This window comes from Carcharhinus amblyrhynchos, chromosome 2, assembly GCF_965287045.1.
Source record: "Carcharhinus amblyrhynchos chromosome 2, sCarAmb.v2.hapA, whole genome shotgun sequence".
In the NCBI taxonomy this organism is placed as follows: domain Eukaryota; kingdom Metazoa; phylum Chordata; class Chondrichthyes; order Carcharhiniformes; family Carcharhinidae; genus Carcharhinus; species Carcharhinus amblyrhynchos.
The window spans coordinates 87,663,153-87,687,125 of NC_137325.1; the positions used below are offsets into that span (position 1 = coordinate 87,663,153).

Consider the following 23,973-nt stretch of genomic DNA (forward strand, 5'->3'; position numbering starts at 1 on the left):
CAGAAATGTTCCAGGTTGATTGGTTAGGCATACAGGACTCGGTTTTACCTCCCAGCTATGAGGGACCCCATTAGCATGCTGCTTGTCCACCAAAAGAACCTGGAAATCAGCACAAAGTAGTTGCCCAGGCATTAAAATTATAGAGAGAGAGAGACTACCATCAGAGGCCCTAATACAAGGTAACTGCTCAAGGAGGAGCAGCTTTGTTAGGGGATGTAGGATTAAGTAATCCTAAGATGGAGAAACCCAGTTCCACTTGGTCTATTAGGAGACGTTATAAAATGGGGAAAAAAACTTTATTGTTGGACCTTTTCTGACTCTGATTGCTGTTCCCAACAGGTTTTACCTAGTGGTTAGGCATTACTAGAGCGGGTGCTCCTGGTGCCTGCAATTTAACATTACAGGTGGTCTGATCTGTGTGGGAAGGAGTGGGTATGTGTCCCATTCTACTTTAACTGTCCCCTGCCTGATTTCTCAAAGGCTAGGGGAAGTCATTGAAAGAGGCCTGGCCAAAAGCAATTTACTTCGCATGATCCACATGTATGCTGAATGGACGCATAGAGAAGTTTGCAGTGCCTTTTATATAATGGTGGTTTCTTTTGGAATTATATTGCGGTTACTCAATTGCTGACCAGGTCTAATAAGATCTGGTCATATCCATTACTTCAAGGTCATTGCGTTATTGCACAGGTGGCTGTTATCTCTTCTTCCACATGATTTAGTGCTTTTCTGTCTTTATCAAATATTTGTACGAATCCCCATAAGCATTTGGATAAATTGCATGACCATAAAATGTAAAGATGTCATTCCCACCTATCCACTTGATTTAATTTGTTAGTTGTGTCGTAAAATTGCATCCACGTTATCATGGTGTGAATTAAATTATGGCCCAAATCTGTAACAGGAAAGGTTTCTTACTCCAGCCCAGCCAAACTAACATACATTTTTAATAGAAGCTAAAGGGTGGGATTTTCCAGTGCTTCCCACTGGCAGGACCTTCTGCTCTTGTCAAAGCTGACATCCCCAGAGGGACTGGCGTAGACATTGGCGGGACCAGTGGCAAGCCTCCGGAAAACATGCCATGTGGAGTCAGAAAATCCCACTCAATGTTTTTAACGATTGTCTTCTTCCTGCAAAGCATTCAGGTTCTTCTTGTAATTTATTCAACCTTCAATGTGCATGGTGAATAATATTGAACTACTCTAAATCTTAGTATATTTAGGCATTAAAAGGGCAATTATATTTTGATGTGGTATGGGTAGGAATAGGTGACTCTACGCACGTTCTCCCCGTGCCTGCATGGATTTCTTCCAGGTGCTCCGGTTTCTTGCCACACGCCAAAGATGTGTGGGTTAGGTGGATTGGCCAAGTTAAATTGCCCCTTAGAGTACTGGGACGCATATGTTAGAGGGATTAGTGGGGTGAATATGTGGGGTTACGGGAATAGGGCCTGAGTGGGATTGTTCAGTGCGGACTCAATGGGCCGATTGGCCTCCTTCTGCACTGTGGGGATTCTATGATTCAAAATTGGCAGAAGCTTGAGCTGATCCCAATCCATTTATTTGACCCATTATCAAAACTAATATTGGCAACAAAAGCAGGCCCTTCCCTGTTTTGACTCCGGCATGGATTACTGATACAAGAAAATGCAACCTGATTGAACAATTTTTGAGTTTGCATGGGACATGTCTTTTAATCCCTTAACACATCTGATGTTTGGCAAATTAGTCTCAATAATACTTATCCAAACTATGACAATCATAAATGTTTCACTAACAATGTTTTGTTCTTTATTGTTATTGCAGCATATTCATGGCCTTGCCCATCGCCTGTTCCTTACCTCTCATGTCGATAAATTAGTGAAAACATACAGTGGTGGCACAAAGAGAAAGCTCTCTACAATTCTGGCATTGATTGGCAGACCTCAAGTACTTTTACTGGTGAGATACATGACTTTGAATTGCTTATCACCGGACAAGTGATCAATTGATCATTTTTCAAATATTTTCTTATGTTTTATCTTAGATACATGTAATGCAAAACGTATTAGTCTATATTAATTATTCAAACCTATAATTGTTTCAGTACGTATTATGTTCTTCAGCAGCTTGTCTTCATATATATGATGATACCCTTGAGGAGATTTGAGGGCCATACGAAATTATGGGTGAATAATCTGGTGTTTCAGTAGCCAAGGAAACACATTATGAAACACAGACATTTGATGCACTGAACAATGTGAATTTGATTTGATTTATTATTATCACATGTATTAACATATAGTGAAAAGTATTGTTTCTTGTGCGTTATACAAAAAATACCGTTCATAAAGAAGGAAACCAGACAGTGCAGAATGTACTATTACAGTCACAGGTAGCACGTAGAGAAAGATCAACTTAATGCAAGGTAAGTTCATTCAAAAGTCTGACAGCAGCAGTGAAGAAGCTGTTCTTGAGTCGGTTGGTATGTGACCTCAGAATTTTGTATCTCTTTCCCGAAGGAAGTAGGTGGAAGAGAGAATGTCTGAGATGTGTGGGGTCCTTAATTATGCTGGTAGCTTTGCCGAGGCAGCGGGAAGTGTAGACAGAGTCAACGGATGGGAAGCTGGTTTGTGTGATGGATTGGCTACATTCATGACCTTTTGTAGTTTCTTGCGATCTTGGGCAGAGCAGGAGCCATACCAAACTGTGATACATCCCAAAGAATCCTTTCTATGGTGCATCTGTAAAAGTTGGTGAGAAGCAGTTAGGGCTTTGCTTCTCGAAGTGTGATCTAGGATGATCCATATAGACTAATCCAAAATGTGTAACACCAGAGCTGCTGCAATATGAGAGAATAATCCAGGATCCTGATCCCTACTTGTATGGTATGAAACAACTGTACAAGCTCTCTCATGTGTGACTTGAGTTATCAAAAGTACCAGCAACAATAGGTAGTTTTGTAAGCAAGATTTATGTTCCTATTATAACATAAACTGTGGGATCAGATTTCAAAACTGTGAGGCTGAAAATAAAGAATAAACTACCTGAACATGGAGCCCAAAGTGAGACTGAAGTTCTACAGCTTGGAATTAGAGTGACTGAGTGAGTGGACTGAGTAGCACAGGTAGCCAGGAAGTGGGTGTTTGGATTGGGTGGAAAGTTGTGTAGATGGACCATAGGGGTTGATGGAGATTATTTGAAGGAGGTGATGGGTTGAGTCATGATGTTAATCACCTGAGTTTCACCAGAGATTAATCATTTCAGTAATTCTAGAGTGAGTGTCTGGATTGTGATTAAATTCTGGTTTTACAACCTATATTTTTTAGACATACCCTCACTGCAAAGGGAAACTGAGAAAATAAACTGACACTCCCAGTTTATAAGGAAACTAAAATTTTCTGGCCCTGCCATGGTGGGTTCCCCATAGTGGGTATGGTGCACCAACCAAATCTCCACTGACTTTAGTGGGACCAGAAGGTGCTGCCGAAGAGAGGGGCCCAAAATTTTGAAATCTTTTGTGAATGCATTAATGATGCATATGCTGTGGACTTTGTAAGGTAGGTCTTAGTTTTATCTGATCTCTAATATGTAATTCATAATCAATGGCAATTTGCATGTTCATTTATGTTCAACTTAACATTGATTTTGGTTTGAGAGTACAGTATTGAGTAATGAGTATTTGCTTTGTTTGACTCTTAAATAGTAAAACAATCTTGTGGTTTTATTCAGTTAGTATATATCTGAGTGTTTGAATTTGTTTTTTAAAAAGTTTCTGGTCTTTACTGTGATCATAATGGGGAAGAAGCACGCATCTAGCCCAAGTCTCTGACATTGAAATTAGTATAAAAAACATTGGCAGAAGGCCATCGTTCATCAGACCTCCTCAGGGTCATGAGGCATACCAGCAGCGTACATTCAGTGCATCGTCACTCCTGATACTGAAAGATCTGGCCCAGTATGTTACCAAGAAATCTATTTCTTAGAGGTTGCAGTATGGATCTGATTATAATACAACTTTCACAGTGAAGGAGTCATGATTCTCCCATCCTGCTGCTGTGCTTTTTTAACGTGGTGAGTTAGGAGAATCTAACAGTGGTCGATTTGCTTAATTTGCGCTGGGCATCTGGGCTTCCGCACGTCTCCCAGCGCTAGATATCCGGCACAATCAGCTCCATGCTGGAAATCGGCACGGAGCTGCATATTGTTTGCATAAGGTAATTTAAATATATTTTAAATAGCATTAGCGGGCCCAGGACTGAAATCTTTGCCTCCCCACCCCCGCCCCACTTCCCCCCAGCCAGGAATGTTTCACTCTAGCGGGGTTTATTATACCTCCCCGCTTGTGGGGAGCTGGCAGCTCATCCAAGCTAGAGTGAAGGGGAGCAACCAAGGCCTCCCAGAAAGTCAGATCCTTTGGAGGTTTGGGTGCCTGCTGGGCATTACCACTTTGGTAGTGCCAGCCTGGTCCCCTGACACTGCCCACCAGGCTTCGGGCAGTTACAAGGAATGAGGCCTGGTGGGGACAGGGCCTGATAGGGTGGGGCCTTTGGGGGCAATTGGTGGGGATGGGGCTAGGGTCAGCTTGCTGGTGGGATAGGGTCTGCAGGGAGGCAGGATGGGGGATCGGGAGATCGGGGGCAGGATGGCACATTTGGGGGGGGGCAGTGATTGGGCCATGGAAGGGCAGCAAAAGGGGGTCCTGAGGTTGGCCAGCAATCGGGAGGTCGGCAGTGCAGGGCCACTGCGCATGACCCGATCTCGGCACTGTCAGACTGGCGCATGCACACTGGCCCACTCGGCGATATGCTGCCGGCCTCTCCAGTGGGAATAGGACCTGCCCACAGCATTTTAATGTGACTCACACTAGTGCACTCTACAGTGTACAGTGCAAAGGGAGATTCTTTTTAAAACTCCCACTGAAAAAATCAACATGATTTACGTCAGTTTTTATGCGATACTTAGAATTTGTTTGGGAGAATCAGTAAAAAAGCATAGATCGGTTTTAAGTCCCTATGTAAAATTGGTAAAAGTATTCTTGAAATTAATATATAATTGAGTAATTGGATCATAAATGTATTAACTATTACAGTATGGTCAGTGCAAACAAAATATTTTGAGGGCTATGTTCTGATGATTCTTGATGTTATGTTGGCTTTTGATATTTAGGATGAGCCAAGTTCAGGAATGGATCCTGAATCCAAACGCTATCTCTGGAAGGCAATCATGAATGAAGTGGAGGCTGGGTGTGCTGCAGTCCTGACATCACACAGGTACATCAACAAAACTTTTGGCATATGTGACAATTACCACTACTGTGAGCACGGCAGCAAGATTGTATTTGTTTGTGTAGGTGGGTTTTTCAGAGTGGCAATGTCGGGCTGTTCGCAGTATTATTAAAATAAAGTGCTTTTTACTTCTGGGTTAGGTGACTGAACATGAAAGCTGTCTGTGTGAACATCTTCAAACCAACCTTCACTGCTTCACAGGTTTCTTCCCTCATCTTTTTCAGTTTTCTGAGAAGTAGTTCCTATATCCATGAGAATAATTGCTTTAAATCTCTTCCTGATTAATACCAATGTCTTGAGTATTTGGTTTAACTAAGACATTATTGAATAGAATTTATTTGTTACTACTTGATCAGGGCATTTTTGGTGAAGCCTTCTCATTGCCCAAAATCGGGTGTCAATTTTCCCTCAATGCTTGATTTGCTTTGATTTATCAGTGTCACATGTAATAGTGTACAGTGGAATGTCTCGTTTCTTGTGCGCTATACAGTCAAAGCATAAAGTTCATAGAGAAGAAAAGCGGGGAGTGCAGAATGTAGTGTTAGTCATAGCTATGGAGTAGAGAAAGATCGACTAATGCAAGGTAAGTCCATTCAAAAGTCCGATGGCAGCAAGGAAGAAGCTGTTCTTGAGTTGGTTGGTATGTGTCCTCCGACTTTTGTAAATTTTTCCCAACAAAAGAAGGTGAAAGGGAGTATGTCCGCAGTTTCTGGGATCCTTAATTATGCTGGCTATTTTTCTGAGGCAGCGGGAAGTGTAGGCGGAATCTATGGATGGGAGTGTGTTTCGATTAATGGACTAGGTTTCGTTCATGACCCCTTGTAGTTTGTTGAGGTGTTGGACAGAACAGGAGCCATACCAAGCTGTGATACAACCAGAAAGAATGCTTTCTCTGGTGCATCTGTAAAAGTTGGTGAGAGTCCTAGCAAACATTCCAAATTTCCTTAGTCTGAGAAAGTAGAGGTGTTGGTGGGTTTTCTTAACTATAGTGCTGGCATGTGGGGATCAGGACAGGTTGTTGGTGATCTTAAAACCTTGAAGCTCGCAATTATTTCTACTTTGTCGCCATTGATGTAGACAGGGATCTACATGTTCTCCACTACGCTTCCTGAAGTCGATGATTATCTCCTCCATTTTATTGACGTTGAGGGAGACATTATTGTCTTCTCCCCAATTCACCAGATTCTCTATCTCTTTCCTATATTCCACCTCGTCATTGTTTGAGATCTGACCTAGTACAGTGGTGTTGTCAGCAAACTTGAAAATTGAGTTAGAGGGGAATTTGGTCGCAAATGCTGAGATTAGGTACCAATCAGCTTATCTTGCAGACCACCTCATCAGTATAAAAGTGTTTATTCAGACCATCACAGTAATAAGCAGTAATTAGGACGTCCCATCATTACCTACCACTGAAAATAGGAACGTCATAACTCCCTTCACAATAACTGTTATTTTTCTGCATCAATATATATATTGCAATTGTGCATCAGGTTTATGCAGGCAATGGGCATGTGGCTTTCCAATGCAGTTTCTTTCAATTGCTAATCCTGAATGATTTACAGCATATAAAACACGGCATACAAAAATTACCTACTTGTTCTCTGGACCTCAATTTCAGACTAATTGAATAAGTTGGAGGGATTCCAATGGCACTTTCAATGCCTTTGGACAGGAAGGCCAGAAATAACCATGATGTCTGCTGTAGCACAACACCAACAGAAGTAATAAAAAATAGGGAAAACATGTAAATCACTTGCCTTGCTAGAGCAATTAATCATTATAACAAAGGAGCAGTCTAATTTTTAAATAACCTGCTTTCATAGCCCACAAACCTTGGAAGCCATCAATCCATAGAGTTCTCTCTGTCCAGGGACATGAATGATCAGAAATATATCAAATGACACATTCCATGTGTTGAATTACGATGTCTGCCCATGTTGGATGGTCCATATCGCTTTCAGCAAGAAATTCCATAAGTGTCTTTGAATAATAAATTGACGGAATAGCTTCCCACTCGACTCTCTTCTTTCACATGGTCAGGTTGCAACTGAAGAGGAAACCTAAGAATATTCATCACAGATGTAACATAATTTAGCATTATTTAACATATTGCATGATGCAGAGAATGGGAAAAATATCACTCTTCGAGGGCGTGCTGTTCTGAAGTTGAAGTTTGAGAGTCCTTCCCTGTATTAACCATTTGCATCTAGCCTGAACTGGGGCATTTAGAGGTGGCACAGTGGTTAGCACTGCTGCCTCACAGTGCCAGGGACTTGGGTTCAATTCCCAGCTTGGGTGACTGTCTGTGTGGAATCTGAACTTTCTCCCTGTGTCTATGTGGGTTTGCTCCAGGTGCTCCGGTTTCCTCCCACACTCCAAAGATATGCAGATTAGGTTGATTGTCCATGCTAAATCGTCCCTTAGAATCAGGGAGACTAGAAGGCTAAATACGTGGGGTTACAGGGAAAGGGCCTGGATGGATTGTTGTTGGTGCAGTCTCAATGGGCCAAATGGCCTCCTTCTGCATTATACGGATTCTATTCAATGATTTAGTTCTGAGACTCAATGAAATAAGTGCCAAAAATTATCTGTTCCCTAGCATTGATATCTACCATGAGTATAAAAATGACCAGGATACTTTAGACTGGCAAATATTGACTTGCAATGTGTAGAGACTCACTGTGTAAGCGTTTTGCTCAACACTGCCCAGGGTGGAATTTAATGCCTCCTGATGATGAGTTCTGGGGTGGGGCGGAGTTGCTGTGGGGATGTTATTATGATTGATCAGTTGGCTACAGATGGCGATCCACCACCTTCCCACCTGTCCTAATAAGGTCTGAAGTAGGAAAGCTTGCAAGAAGCCAGAGATCAACGAAGGCCTTTAAGTGGCCACTTAACCTCAACCTGCCTCATCCTGGTATTCAACCAGCAGCAGGTACAATCTCGGTATGCAGGAAGGCTGCCCAACAAACTTTGTTGGGTTTGCCTGCAGCCTTCTAGGGAAGCCACTTGTTCACCCACCCTTATCCCTCCATTCTAGAAGAGTTTTAAAGATGTTACAGCCATGTAGCACAACAGCAGATGATTACTCATTGTTACAGCAAATTTGTGCTGTAACAGACATTGTGCTATGCAGCACAAACTTTGTCAAGTCCTTTTTAGTTTTACCTTACTTTCCTTATTTATTTATAATAAATAGTGACTACCTCCATAATTGCTGCAATAATTTAATCACATTACTAACCACTGATTTTTTTCATTAGTTTTCCTTTCAGGATTAGTTTTGTGGTGATAAGTGTAGCTTTTCTTATTAGTCTGCCTGCATAAATGCATCAAGTTTCACATTTAATACTATGCAATTTAATTTAAACTAAGTTAACTGTATATTGTTATCATGTACTAAAACTCATGGCTAATGAACTGTAAAAATGTTTTGGAATTTTCTCAACTCTGTGGTGGAGGCTAACGGAGAGCTGGGTAAGTGGGGAAATTCTGGACAAACCATGTCTGGTGGGTTAGTGGACGTGTTCCTGCCTCCGTGTTTTTCCTGGAGGTGGGTTCCCAACAGTAACTGCTACCCACCTAGCAACTGATGAGTCAATTCTTCCATGTCATTCCATTTTACCTGGAGCCAACCAGGACCCCGACAGTGTACACAGTGCACCAGCTTCCAGGATGAGAGGACCCACAGGTTGGGAACTTCATGAGGTCTGTGAAGTATGCAATAAAAACAGGAAAGCTGCATTTAAGAGTAAGCAGAATCTTGCCATAGCAGCAGTCTCTCATTCAGCCTGCTACCACTGAGAGTGCCCGGGCTTAAGAAAAGCCTTCCAACTCCCTCTGGTATTCTAGTAACTCTAATTGCATTCCCACTGTAGTGGAATCTGCTGGCTGCCCTTACATCCTGGCAGATTAGTGCTCCCATCTCCAAATTTCCACTGCCACAGTGAACTGCAAATTTGGAGGCAGTCTGTTAATTGGAGATTGTAAGATTGCACCAGAGAACAACTAACATGAGTGGTACCAGGATCCAGAATTGGTCCTGATGCTGAAGAATTTTATAAATCTGAGATTTCAGCCAATATATTTGCAGTTGAGTCATACCATACTGATTTGAGCAATGAACCATCACTGATTTGAACTCCCCTTCTGGGCTAATTATGGTGATCCATTGTTCTGTTAGGTATTTAATGGATATGAAACTTACTGATGTAACAAATGCTAAATCCCACTGTCTTTTAATTACTTGTTATCACTTTTGTTGTGTCACCTTTTGCAAATTTTCTAAAATGCTTAGCTCAAATAAAGGTGCATGTTCAAATGATATTGTTTACACATTAAGTGCAAATTGTCACCAGCAGTCTTCATCAGTTTTGTGCCTTGTATTGACATTTGTTCATGCTAATCCTCTTTTCTTTCTATTCTGCTTCAGTATGGAAGAATGTGAAGCCTTGTGTACAAGACTTGCCATTATGGTAAATGGGAAATTAAAATGTATTGGCTCTCCCAAGCACATAAAAAGCAGGTATGTTTTACAGCCAGCAGAATTCTGCCAATGCTGAACTTCTTTCACGTGTATCGCACTCTTATCCACTTGTATCCCTAGACCTGGCTATTCAAGTGTACTCTTCACTCGTCTCTCAACATCCATAAACTTGAGGCCGTACAAAACTCTGCTCTTAACACACTCTAAACTCTCTTCACCCCTGTACTTGTGAACCAGATTGTTTGACCAGGAGCCAATGTCCTAATCTTAAAACATTCATCTTGGTTTCCTATCCACGTACTCTCCTCCAGCCCTACAACCTTCCAAGGCATCTATGTTCATCAAGTTCTGACCTGTCGAGCAGTCTACTCAGCTGACATGGTATCTGTCACTGATACAAAAAACAAAGCGTATGTGATATGCAGCATAAACCCAATAGCTGGAACACTGCACAACATGAAAATAGGCTAAGCAGCCATGCAAGAGACATGGAAGTACTATGCAAACACTGGATTAACTTATGTCAAGAAATCCAAACTGCCTGTGACAACCAAAATCTACAAGCTACACATAAGGAACCAAGAAGGCACTTTGTCTCATCATCACTAGAGTTTGCTGAAGTTGATAGATGATGAAATACTCACCAACAGCAATAAACTGATGTCTTGTTGGGCTGAACATGACTATGGCCTAGACTCCTGTGAGTTGGACTTCTCTCAGTCTGAGCTTGATTCTGTCCAGAGGCTTCAATTAATGGATGAGTTAGATAAAGAAGTCTCGTCACTTGAGCTTCAGAAGGCCACTGACAGCTTAGCAAATAGCAGCAAGATGGAATCCCAGCCAAACTGCTCAAATACCAAAAGTCCCATTCACTGCTACACCTTCATGACCATCCTTTTCTGATGCAAGGTAGACTCCTTTCCACAGGAGATGCACAATAGCAAAGTCATCACATTATACAAAAACAATGACAACAGAGGAGACTGCAGCAACTACAGGAATATCCCACTCCTTAGCATCACTAGGAAGGCCTTTGTTTGAGCCTTACTTAAAAGACTCCATTGATTTGCAGATTGAGTGTGCCAGAAGAATAGTGCTGACTCTGTGCTGGCAGATTTATTTTGGACATGATCTCCATATGCCAGCTGGAAGAGAAGTGTAGGCAACAGCATATACCCCTTTATCTTACTTTTATAGATCTGGCTAAGGCATTCAACACCATCAGCAGAGCACGACTGTCCAAGGTTTCAGGCAAAATTGGCTATCTACCAAATCTCCTCCATCCCATTCACTCCAACTATGACAACATACATTGCACTGTACAGTTTGATGGCTCCACCCCTGATAGTTTCAGAATGAATGAAGGAGTGAGACAGAACTGTGCCCTCGCTCCCACTCTGTTTAGTATCTTCCCCAAGCCCTTGAATTACCTTTCATGTAGATATGGAAACAATTTTCTTGCACAGTAGGTCAGATGGCAAACTCTGCAATTTATCAATATTGAAAGTGAAGACCAAAACACATCACATTCTGATCAGAAAGTGCCTCTATGCTGGCAAAAATGCGGGGTACCCTCCCAGGTTTGTAACATGTTGTCCCTGATAAGCATCAAGAAAACCATGGTCACAGGGCAAGATGTTGCAGCTCCATCCCTGATCACACAAAATAACACCCCACTGGTTAGCAAATTCTGCTACTTTGGGTCCACACTAACAAACAATCTGTCCTTTGATGAAATATTCGATACACACAAAGGGAACTTGATAATTTCACAAAATGTGCATTAAATAACATCAGGCTGACCGTTGCACTAAGCTGATGGTTTGTAAGGCCTATGTTCTCAGCAACTTGCTGTATGGCAGTGAAATATGAACGGCTTCCAGCTTCCAGAAAAGAAAGCTCAATAATTTCAATCTTTGCTCTCTGAGACACATTACAGGCTATGCCTGTTGGGATAAAATCACAAATACCTGCCATAAAGCAGAGCTCCCAAGTTTGTTGGTGCAAATCAGAGATGGCTTCAGTGCTTTGGACGTGTCAGCAGGATTGAAGATTATGGCTTATCCATGGACCTGCTGCCTGGTGAGTTAGCTGGAGCCAGACAACCAGTAGATCACCCAAAGCTCTGCTTACCAGTGTGTCATGAAGACCCTAAACATTGATTCTCACTGCTAGGAGCCATCAGCTGACAAAAGATGGAAATGGAGACACTTCCTGTGGGGTGGCATGCATCACCATGACAACTGGTGGCTTACACTGAAAAGAATAACCCAGCATTACTTGGCAGTGTCGTGTGTAGCATTTGTTGTAAAACCTGTCCCTCGAGGATTGACCTTCACAGCCCCATCTGCAAAGGCATCCCAAATGAAGGCACCCCATTGGTTGTTGAATGTCCATCATCAGTCATAGATGGAAGGATGTTAATAAAGGCACCCTGAACTCAAATTTCTCCAACATTGGTGGCCACACCTTTCCAGGCCATAAGCTCTGGAATTTCTTCCCTACACCTATCTGCCTCTCTATCTTGGTTTTCATCTTTAAGGCTCACCTTAAAAACTGCTTCTCTGACTAAGATTTTGGTCATCTGACAAAATAACTCCTCTCCTGACATTGTATTTTGTTTTATAGTACTCCTGTGAAGCACCTTGAGATGTTTTATGACCTTAAAGTGCTACACAAGTAAAATTGTTGTTCTTTAACACATGCTCACCGCTTTAACTTCTTTATTGTCTGTTTCCCTTTTCGCATTTGTGGTTGGTGTAAACTGGGACCAATTTTCTTAGCAATTGGTAAAACCACTATGGGCACATTCAGACAAAAGAAAGTTACACTTAGCCCTTGTCAAAGCTGCAGGCTGCCTTTCTTGCACTCCTTTCTTCAGCTACCGATGGCATGTCTGTAGGGGGTAAGCAATGCTGCTGGTACAACTTTGACCCACACCTCACTCTGAGGAAAGACATTTCTGCCCACCTTGGCTTCTTGTCACTGAAGGACATTCCAAGATGGGATTTACATTGTTTACAGCAGATAGGAATTCACCAAGAAATGGTGTTGAAAATTGCTGCGGGAATGTGTTTTTATTCCAGTGTAAAGTGCCAGGGAACTTGGCTATATGTTAGAGGTCTTTTATTCGGATTTTGTACGTTTTTGGTACTATAATAGTTGTTTCCAAATTGAGATTCTGAATTTATACATTTTACCATTTATTTATCATGAACTCTCATTTTCTTTATCGATTAGGTTTGGTGAGGTTTATTCAGTTAAAGTAGGCCTCAGCCAGAAATCAGCTGGTTCAGCACAGCTCACAGACCTGCTGGAGACACACTTCCCAGGCACAGTCTTAAAGGTATCTTATTTGAAGTAAAACCATCGGTCACTTACCGTCGGAAAGTCCATTTAGAAAGTTGTGTAAGAAAAGCATGGACTTAAATTAATAGGATGCAAAATTCTCTTCCTATGTTGCCTACACAGATCTGACGTCCAGCAAAGCACACAGTACCTCCTCTACGTGTGCTGCAAGTTATTGAATGTGCACAGTCAAGACATCATTAATGTCAATAGGCTGATGCAATGCTAGGATACAAAACTTGGTTAACAACAGATGTGCAGCCAACATCATCTTTATTCAGTCCTTAAGCAGCAAACATGTTCTGGGGCCTTTTAAAGGGTCGCTTGACGGATGGAATTTAATGCCCCCCCTTGTCCAGTAGTAGGCTAGACGGCAATGACTACTGTAACAAAGGTAAAGTCACCATAGTCCTAAATGACCATAGGTTGCCGGAGGTGAGGGGCAAGGTTGAGAAAGCAGGCCTTTGAGAATAACCTCAGCTGGTATGGAATAAACACCCACTCTTGGCAACGCTCTGCATCACTGAGCTAAACTGATGGCGACAGTATAATTAAATGGAAAGAGACCTCATCACCTTCCCAACTTTTCCCAGTTAAGTCAGGGGTAGGAAATGTCAAGGCCAGCCTTCACACCTCTAGCACAATTGAGGCCATTTGTTTGCCAATTAAGGGTCACACAAGAGCATCATTACACAACCACTGATATCCTATTAACTGTGGGGGTGCCCACATCACATGGGCAGGTCATCAGGGGCGACAGGGATCGTCCCAATTGCATACCCTGTGGTCTTAGAACCATGGAGGACACAACCAGCAGTCAGGGCCACACACACTGCAAAAGCCCTGCCCCTCACTCCCACCAACCACATCAGTCCCCGTTACCCCCACAAACCCCATCTCGTTTGCTGAGTCCTGGCTGACTGGCCCGGGTGGCCCTCACCTTTTTCACAGGCCACCATCATAGATGTCTGGTTAAGAGTTTGCTGCAGTAACAGCAGTGACCGCACTGCAGCTGGGGCTAGAAGGATTGACGAACTGCAGTCTTTCACAGTAACAGGCACTGATGTAGTAGTGACCATTTATTAGCCAGCACCTTCCCCATTCAAGTCTCTGACTCCAATGGCAAGCTGGCCTGCTGAGAGGGTCTGGCCAGTGTTTCACAGGTGACCCTCAGGTTTGATAATTTCCCCGAAGACTAGATGGCTTTAGAAGGGTGCACTTAACTATGCTCTCAAAAGACTTAGTTAATAATGCCAGTGCTCCCCCCCCCCCCAATTTCTTAGCCCCAGGGTGATACAAATAGTTAAACATGCCACTGTGCCTAAAAGCAGGATCCTGTGGAGACTGCAATGTGTCACAAAGTTGGTCTGATGAGACTTTTTTTTCCCATTTTGGGACCACCCTGCCTTCGAACCTGCCTTTGCCTTCAATAGATTCCAATCTTTTCCTAATATTTTAAATTAAATTAATATTTTGTGGTTATCTTGTCTCTCACTGTCACACTTCTTAAATAATGACATGGCAATTGAAATTTTGATGTCAAATAACACACAACTCCCAAACTTATCGACAATTTTCTCACCTATTTGTTAGCAATAGAGCATTAAACAAATCAAATCTTGGATATATTTCTATTTTAAGATCCCTTACACAAAGGGAAAAAGTTTTTAAATTGAAGCTGTGGTGATTAATGGGAGGGCCAGTTTAAATTTGCAAGGTTTATATTTGCAATCTGCAACTTAGTACGATTTTGTAATGTAAGATTGTAATCTGTGTAATTTACCTTCATTGCATTCCTTTATCTCAGGAACAACATCAATATTCTCTGGAGTATGAGGTGCCACAGAAAAAAGGAGATTTAGCAAAGATGTTCCAATTTCTTGAGACCAATAAAGAGGAATTCAATATCAAGCACTATTCCATTAGCCAAGCTACTCTAGACCAGGTATGGTACAAACATTAGGGTGGAATTCTCCTCAAAAAATTCTAAGTGTTGAATTCATGTAAAAACTGGGGTCAAGCCTACTGTTTCTTTAGCAGGATTTTCAGAATGTATCTCCCACTGTCTGTGTGTTGCAGAGTGCACTGGCGTGATTCATGTGAAAAATCAGTGGGCGGGACCCATTCCCACTGAGAGGCCGACAGCATAGCGCCGAGCAGGTCACAGTTCATGCACCGATCTGCCAGTGCTGAAATCGACACATGCTCATCCCCGATCGCTGGCCAGCACAACAACCCACCATCATTGGTCATGTGTCCACCCAATCGCTGGTCTCCCACATGTGCCAGGCCTGCCTCGAATCCCCTCCACCCCCCACCCCCCCTCCCCTCCCCAACCCCCCCACCCTCACAGCACACTTCGATCTCCACCCCCGCCAACAGTCTTGATTTTTCAACCCCACCCCCTCCCCCGGCGGCCTTGACCCACCTCCAGTACGATAAAGCAATGCAGCAGGCTGAGACAATCATCCCCGTGATATGCAGGCAAAAAGCCATCTGCTACCAGTTCTAATATTATTTCCTCAGAATTGCCTGTATTTGTGCATTACCACTAAAATCCCAGATTTAGTGTTCACAAAGCCCCTGAACAAGATGCATTTACATTATTTTAGTCTTTGCTCATTCTTTTCATTCTACTTATGGATTGGCCGGTTTGCTTTGATCCCAAGGTATGTTGCTGCGCTTACTTTGAGACCTGACACTGACAGGCGTGAAGTATCAGACTTTTTTTTACAAGGGTTGGCTGAGGACTAGAGGAATTAATGATGCATCTGACTCAGAATTCCTTCAGAATTGCTTTCTGCTGTTAATTCTATTTGCTTTTGCAGCTTGCGAGGTAGGGGTTGCATCAGTTGCTTATCGGGCCAGTATTTAAGTAGTATTTTACAAAACTAATCTACAAATCATTCAAAATAACAACTCACTACAGAACTGGCATCACTAGGGCTGTCATCCTGGTACTGTTTAAAAAAAAATCCATCCAATGGGCATTTAGCTCGTACACTTCAAGATTAGCCTCTTCGTTTTAATATTGGATACTTCTACATAATTAATTTTAATGTAGGATCAGGATAGACAAGCAAAGATTTGAACATTGAAGCCTATTAGATCCAAGTTGGTTTAACATCTGTATTTTTTATTTTGACTTCATGACATGGTGTGACTGCTCCGAAAGATTAGTGTGAATTTTAATTGAGACTGGTTAGATCAACGGACATTGTTATGACTGTGTATACAAAATACTGGCACCCATTTGATGGCCAAAATATAAGTTGTGCTAACAACTCTATTAAATCCAAAAGGTTAAATTTTCTGATTGTATTGTCCTGAGTGCTGGCAGCCCTTTAAAATTGAATGACTGCAGAAGGCTCAAGGATATTCCTGTTGACTGGGCCAAGTTGGGTTCAACTCATGGACCAGAACGTTGACAATAATACTAATGTTAATGATATCTGGCTGAATGCCATGGAACACTGTGGTCCCTGACCACTGGGCTAAAATGTCAGTGATGAGCCTGCCCACCATAGTGACAGCTACCATTCAGGGTGGGCATTCCTACAATGGGCAGGGGACCCACAGAGAAGTCCTCCCCCTTGCCCAACACCAATGCACACAGTTAAAGCTGCTGGGCTTTGCCAAGGATATTGGTCTTCCCCTGCTCCAGGTAAAATAATGATAAGGGCAGAATGAGGTTTTTAAGTAACTGGAAATAATTTAATTGGAATTAAGTTAATTTAAAACTGTGGCAGAGTTTTTGGGTTGGTTGGTTTCTCAAATCATTCCTATCATTTATTCTCCTCTTTACACTGTTATACTTTACTCTCCCTCGTAAAACTTCAGGTGAGAAAGGTGTAGCCTTAATTCCATTCCCTAGGGAGTTGAATTACGGGGGAGGGTATAAAGGAGGGACCAGCCTGCCTACCAATAGCTCGCACAGAGTAATCTTCCAGACTAGTGACTTAGTGTAGGCCTCTCCTGGTTAAATTCCATTGACAGCAGAATGAGACCCATATTTGTGCATTAGCTGCTCATTTAAGAGCCTCAACTGATTTACCGAGGGTAGGCTGCCCAACCTGGCACCTCCACTAGTAAAATTGGATTGGTGTAGAGGTGGGTGGGTCCACCTGCTTTGCTTTTACATGCATCCCAGCTTCAAACCTACCAACAGGGAAGTGTCTAATCCAGGTTAGAGTTCTTGAAGTTCCATGCAGCTGGAGAAACGAGCGAAATTACACAGGAGCATTTCATATAGATTTAAGGGAGATATTATGAAAATGATATGAAGTTCATCGCCCATTTTGTTTGTTATATATACTGTTGATTATATGGTAACAATAGTTGAATATCTCTCTGATTTATAATTTCTTTTTGCTCAATAGGTGTTCATCAATTTTGCTCGACAGCTGGACCAAACAGCTCTAGAAACTGACAGAACAAACCCATCTGTGTAACTCACTGGAGAACTGCACATGGATGTCCAAAATATATTGGGCTAATGATAACATACAAGCATGACTGTTTTTTGAAATCATGTGTGGTTTAGATCTCAGGTTTTGATGAGCCACATACCTCAGATATGTATTTTAAATGGTGACACATTAGAAGTTTTTTCCAACAAAACACAAGATGTGTAAATGGATTCTGAAAGTTTTCCAGTTTTTTTGTATTTCTTCAAAACAGCTTAATTTTTCAGATTAAAATATTGGATTTCTTAAAATTGATAGTGAATTTACATTCATTGTAAATCCTCCATTAATACATCTTAAGTGTTTTCTTCTGATTGAACACCATGATTGATGTGTGTTGTCTGATAAATAGGCATTAAAAGCACAAGACTTGATTTGATTTTTGTAAAACTGTGGACTTGAAAATGAACTGATTTGTATGTTTCTTTAAATCCACCCACAATCCCACTTAATTGACTGCAATAAGAATCATTTTTAGAAAGATTTAATTCTAATGTGACCAGCCTAAAGAAAATTAAACAAATTTTATTCACTGTTCTTTTGATAAAGCTTCCACTTCATGTAACTTGTTTCTCGGTTTGTGTAATATGCACTGTAAGTTGACGTGAACAGGATTTCAAAGAGGCAAATATGATGCAAACCACATTTTATTTAATATACTGTATGTGAAATTACCTATTTTCCTTAGCTTCCCTACACTAAACTGTTAATTTTGGATGGTGTAAAGGTAAAATCAAAATACAATTTGTTGCTGGCAAGTTTATGTTCTATAGGATGAAGCTGAACATTTACAATTCTGAAAATATTGCAAATTGAAATATTTGCAAGTTGCTCTAAATAAGGCCCTTGATATAACATTTATATTAGAGTTCAATATTCTGATATATTGCTAAACTTGCACTAATGTGAGACGAGCCCCAGTTGCTTCGTCATTGTGAGTTTGAGTACTTTAATAAGTGGCATTGCATTGGGTGATCTGAAGCGTTCTTGAGGAAACTGCATGTGACATAGTTGATCTAATTTTTTTTTAAATGAACATTTTTAAACCATATATTGTGCAAGTATTTTCTGCCAGCTCCAAACTGTTCTTGCCAAACAATTCTTTTGGGAATTATACAGCATATGCAGATTGCCTAGAAACTAATTTGAGAAGTTTCAACCTCTTCGAAACTTAAACAAATATTTAACTGTTAGTGCCTATCAACTCCAAATAAAATATAACTTCTTTTTTAGAGAAATAAGTAAGAGGTAGGGAAATTATCACTGTAACTGAGATCCCATCTGTTTAATAAGGTAGGGGAGGTATTGATGTGACCAGAAGGAGTTACGTTCACAAGCTACCTCCTCATCATTTATAGAGATGATTGAAGCACTCCTGCACACTTAGGATTTTTAATATTAACATATTAACTATGAACAATTATATTTTAGAGTAAATTTAAATAGTTCATCAGATTGTAATACACATGTTTATTTTAATCTAAATGCCAGACCTATTTAATTCATCTTCTTCCACTTTGATTATTTGTTATTGTACTAATCCCAGAATTCTTTTGCAATCAATTTAATCAAATAAACAGTTTCTGTATTTTTGCAACTTCTTCTTTGGTTCTTAATTTGAAATTATGTGTACAAAATTAGTAATATTTAACATAGTTTGACATAAATATTGATGGGAAGCACATTGCAGTACATTGCTATAATATTAGGACCTGGTTGCTGTCCGAAGTTGATGTGGTAGGGATTCTCTTTCTTGTGTATCAAAGTGATAGATGTTACTACTAGGGAATTAAATACTTTTCCACTTTAATTATCCATTGTCAATGGTGAGCACTTTCTCGCCAGATGCTCCCTGGGTACTGTCTCAATCATATGGCTTATCCTCAGCTCAGATGAACGTCATTTACAGTTTGAAAGAATCAATTTCTTACACCAGATGCCCTTAAAGTCCCAGAGAATCACTGAGAAATTTTGACCAACTTGTAGAGAATTTTATGCAGACTGCCAAACTCTTACAAATGGCAAAAAGAGCAACTAAATTCATATACAGGCTCCAAAAGTGGAAAGATAACAAAGTAATCCTGTCTCAAATTACAGATCTTTGAAAGCAATGGCTTTGCTGATGAAGTTTTATTGTTAGAGCAAACCATAGAATTCTGACAATGCTATTCGACCCATTGTGTCTGCACTGACTATCTGATAAAACATGTTACCCAGATCCTCACTCTCACCCTATCCCCATAATCCCATATGTTTACCATGGTTAATCCATCTAACCTATACATCTTTGGAGTGCGGGAGGAAACAGGAGCACCAAAGGTAACTCTCACAGACACGGGGAGAACGTGCAAACTCCAATCAGTCACCTGAGGCTGGAATTGAACCCGAGTACCTGGTGCTGAGGCAGCAGTGCTTGCTACCGTGCCCACCCCCTTTGAGTCTGGATGATGGGTCATCCGGGCTCAACATTAGCTCCGTCCTCTCTCCACAGATCTAACAGACCTGCTGAGATTTTCCAGCTTTTTCTGTTTTAGAATCAAATATCAATATCCAGGTCAGTTCTTCCTCCTGTGTCCTCCTCAGTGAGCCATAATCAATAGCGTGCTCCAGGACGCATTGCTCTCAAAGTTGCATGATGGGAATGCTGTAATCTTCCATCTATGGAAGGATGGCAGTGGCCAGCAGGACTGTTTTTTGAGGCATTTGATAGTTGTCCACTCTTCATGAGGAAGATTTTATCCTTCAGGTTGCACTGGAGTGTCCTCTAAAGAATCTGTCTGGTTACAATTCTTCCAAACATTAAGCCATTCATCATCAAGGGATTTTCTGGTCTCGCCAGAGTCTATGGTGTTTCGCATGGTCCGCCCATCCGGCCACTGGGGAACCCAATGTAGGTGTCAAATTGGCGAGACTAGAAGCTCCTGCCAGTAGAAAGGACTGGAAAATCCAATAACCTTATACATTCTAGCAATTTATGGCAAACAAATGTTTGGTTAACAGATGTAAAATTCCTGGTTTCCCCTCTGTCACTTTTCTTAAATAGCATGATGTTCCAATTTAAAGGAATGGCTCCCAGCTCAAGAGACCTTTGGGAAATCAAATATACTTTCTTCCACTTTCGGGAAAAAAGATACAAAAGTCTGAGGACACATATCAATTGACTCAAGAACAGCCTCTTCCCTGTTGCCATCAGACTTTTGAATGGACCTATTTCACAATAGGTTGATCTTTCTTTACACCCTAGCTATTACTGTAACACTACATTCTGCACTCTTTCCTTTCTCTGAACAGTATGCTTTGTCTGTGTAGTGCAAGAAACAATACTTTCCCTGTATGCTAATACATGTGACAATAATAAATAAATTCAAAAGATTATTATTAGGGTAACTGCAAATTTCCTCACCTGCTTCTTTTAAAGCCTTCTGATAGAAACCATTAGCATTTGGTCATTCTTTAATGCCATTATTTTCTTCATTTTTTTTGTTAGTTTGCCTGCATTCCTGCCCAGATTCAATATTAGTTCTTCAAAATTTCCACCATGCTGACCTATTCATCTGCCCACGAGCCTTGGTAATGTTCCCGTTGGGGACCACTTAATGGCCTTATGTCACTGCTGCTGGAATTCTGTTTTATTTTTGTTGGAGATTTGAAGATTTTGACTTTGTGGAATGGATGTGTCACTAGGACTTTATAAAACATCTGGGGAAGCAGCGATATGGACTTGCACATTGTACATGTTCTGAAGGGGAAAGAGGAGGGGGAAGCACAAAGGAAGCCCAATGTAAATGGCAACATTAAAGTTGGTACTGCTCCAACTGCTGTTGCTGCAATTCCAGCTGCTTAGGATGCTGTTTGTCTGGGAACACTTTAATCAGCTGCCTGCAGCATTTTTAACATGTCAGTATTGGGGCAGTCGAATACAGTCACAACCTTCTTTCCCCCCTCCCACTTCAATTTCACTTTCTGTGGCAAATTGTGGCTCTCAGAATTTCAGAGGCAGTGAGTTTTGCATGAGAGATTCATACTCAGCAGCTGGATAGCATTGTTCTGCACACAGTAGAATCCTGTCACACTTTACTCCACTGATCAGTAAAAGAACTAACCATCAAGTAATTTTGTACCACACAGCCTTGAAATTGGTGCACTGAGACCTCAATCCTGGAAATAAAACATGAGTTTCAGAAATGAGTAGAAAATTAGATTACTGACATTGGAACATTCAATTATTTGAGAGGTAGTTGGAATGAGTTGTGTATTGAATAACGGATCACATATCTGAATCAAAACCTCTAGGGTAATTCAGAAGATAATTAGATGGCAGGGCACCAAAGCTATCTATCGAAGGTATAGTTCAAATGGTCTCTGTCATCTCTACTCACATTTTTCATTTTTGTGAAAGGTGCCATCAGGGGAAAATAAAAGCTCATAAGATGGCATAAGGCTTTAACTGGTTATATTTTTCCCTTAGCCAGAGGTTCCACCTACTTCTCGCTCTCTGTAATTTCTTATGCACTCTTAGAATGTTGACTGCAATGAAGATATGGCTGAGAATAATAATTAAAGAGAAATGTGGCGTTCAAGCTCACCCATTGAGCTTGATAATATCGTACCCCATATTTCACCATCACAGCTCCTCAGGTTTCACTATCACAGCTCCTGCATTTTTCACACTACATGCACCAACTCAGATTCTTTCACCCAGGGCAATTAGATATTGCTAGAAAGAATGAGGTACTAGAAGATTCCAAGCACCCTAAGAAACTGGACGTTGTGTGGAGTGGGTAAGGATGCATCCACTTCCCAATTGAAGACATGGAGAAACATATCAATTGCTTCAGAGTTTTGGGGCCTAATTTTAAAGGCATTGAAAAGAAAGATGTCTGAGGAGTGTTGTAAAGGCTCTCAAGACTTTGAGTATTGATAAGCTACCGCTCTAACAATCAACCTGCTGATCAGTGGATTGGTGCTCAGATCTGTGTTGGAGTGAGATGGTGATGCATAGAGTACACCTATAGGAAACTGTCTTCTCTCACAACAGTGGCACATGCAAGCTAGCTCATGAAACCTGGTGTTGTCAGACTTTTTACTGATATCACGAAGTCCAGGCATGAATTCTGGAGATGCAGCATCAGAACCTCTCTGACTTCTTTCTCACCATGTAAGAACATAAGAACTAGGAGCAGGAGTAGGCCATCTGGCCCCTTGAGCCTGCTCCGCCATTCAATAAGATCATGGCTGATCTTTTTGTGGACTTAGCTCCACTTACCCGCCCTCTCACCATAACTCTGAATTCCTTTACTGTTCAAAAATTTATCTATCTTTGCCTTAAAAACATTCAATGAGGTAGCCTCAACTGCTTCACTGGGCAGGGAATTCCACAGATTCACAACCCTTTGGGTGAAGAAGTTCCTCCTCAACTCAGTCTTAAATTTGCTCCCGCTTATTTTGAGGTTGTGCCCCCTAGTTCTAGTTTCACCCGCCAGTGGAAGTAACCTCCCTGCTTCTATCTTATCTCTTCCCTTCATAATCTTATATGTTTCTATAAGATCCCCCCTCATTCTTCTAAGGTTCAATGAGTGTAGTCCCAGGCTACTCAATCTCTCCTCATAAACCTACCCGCTCAACTCCGGAATCAACCCAGTGAATCTCATCTGCACCCCCTCCAGTGCCAGTATATCCTTTCTCAAGTAAGGAGGCCAAAACTGTACACAGTACTCCAGAGTTTCTTCCCTGGGGACAAGAGCTATTCACTGAAGAGGTGGGCGTTACAATGGCACAGTGCTTACACTGCTACCTCACAGTGCCGGGGGCCCGGGTTTGATTCCTGGCTCGGGTCACTGTGTGTGGAGTTTGCACGTTCTCCCTGTGTCTTCATGGGTTTCCTCCGGGTGCTCTGGTTTCCAACCACAGTCCAAAGATGTGCGAGTTAGGTTGATTGGCCATGCTAAATTGCCCTGTACTGTTGGGGGGATTAGCAGGGTAAATGAGGGTTCTGGGAATAGGGCCTGTGTGGTATTGTGTTCGATATGGACTTGATGGGCTGAATGGCCTCCTTCTGTACTGTAGGGACTCTATGATTCAATGATGGGCCTCACCAGCACCTTATACAGCTGCAACATAATCTGTTCTTAAACTACACTCCTCTAGCAATGAAGGACAAAATTCCATTTGCCTTCTTAATTACCTGCTGCATCTGCAAACCAAATTTTTGCAATTCATGCACAAGGACACCCAGGTCTCTCTGTACAGCAGCGTACTGCAACTTTTTACCGTATAAATAACAGTCCAATTTGCTGTTATTCCTGCCAAAATGGATGACCTCACATTTGCCAACATTGTTCTTCATCTGCCAGAGCCCTGTCCACTCACTTAAACTATGTGTGTCCCTCTGCAGATTTTCAGTGTTC

At 41.5% G+C, this 23,973-nt stretch overlaps 1 protein-coding gene across 1 annotated transcript in view; it reads left to right on the forward strand.

The window, feature by feature from the left end:
* The window catches only part of LOC145356289 (ATP-binding cassette sub-family A member 13-like), a 274,002-nt gene extending 254,863 nt beyond the window's left edge, over positions 1–19,139 (forward strand). Inside the window, exons 56-61 of the mRNA XM_080208858.1 lie at positions 1,806–1,940; positions 5,148–5,251; positions 9,699–9,791; positions 12,993–13,098; positions 14,908–15,045; positions 17,480–19,139. Coding sequence (XP_080064984.1) covers positions 1,806–1,940; positions 5,148–5,251; positions 9,699–9,791; positions 12,993–13,098; positions 14,908–15,045; positions 17,480–17,551 — 648 coding nt within the window. The 3' untranslated portion in view covers positions 17,552–19,139. The remainder of the gene's footprint in view (positions 1–1,805; positions 1,941–5,147; positions 5,252–9,698; positions 9,792–12,992; positions 13,099–14,907; positions 15,046–17,479) is intronic.
* Positions 19,140–23,973: the final 4,834 nt, after the last annotated feature.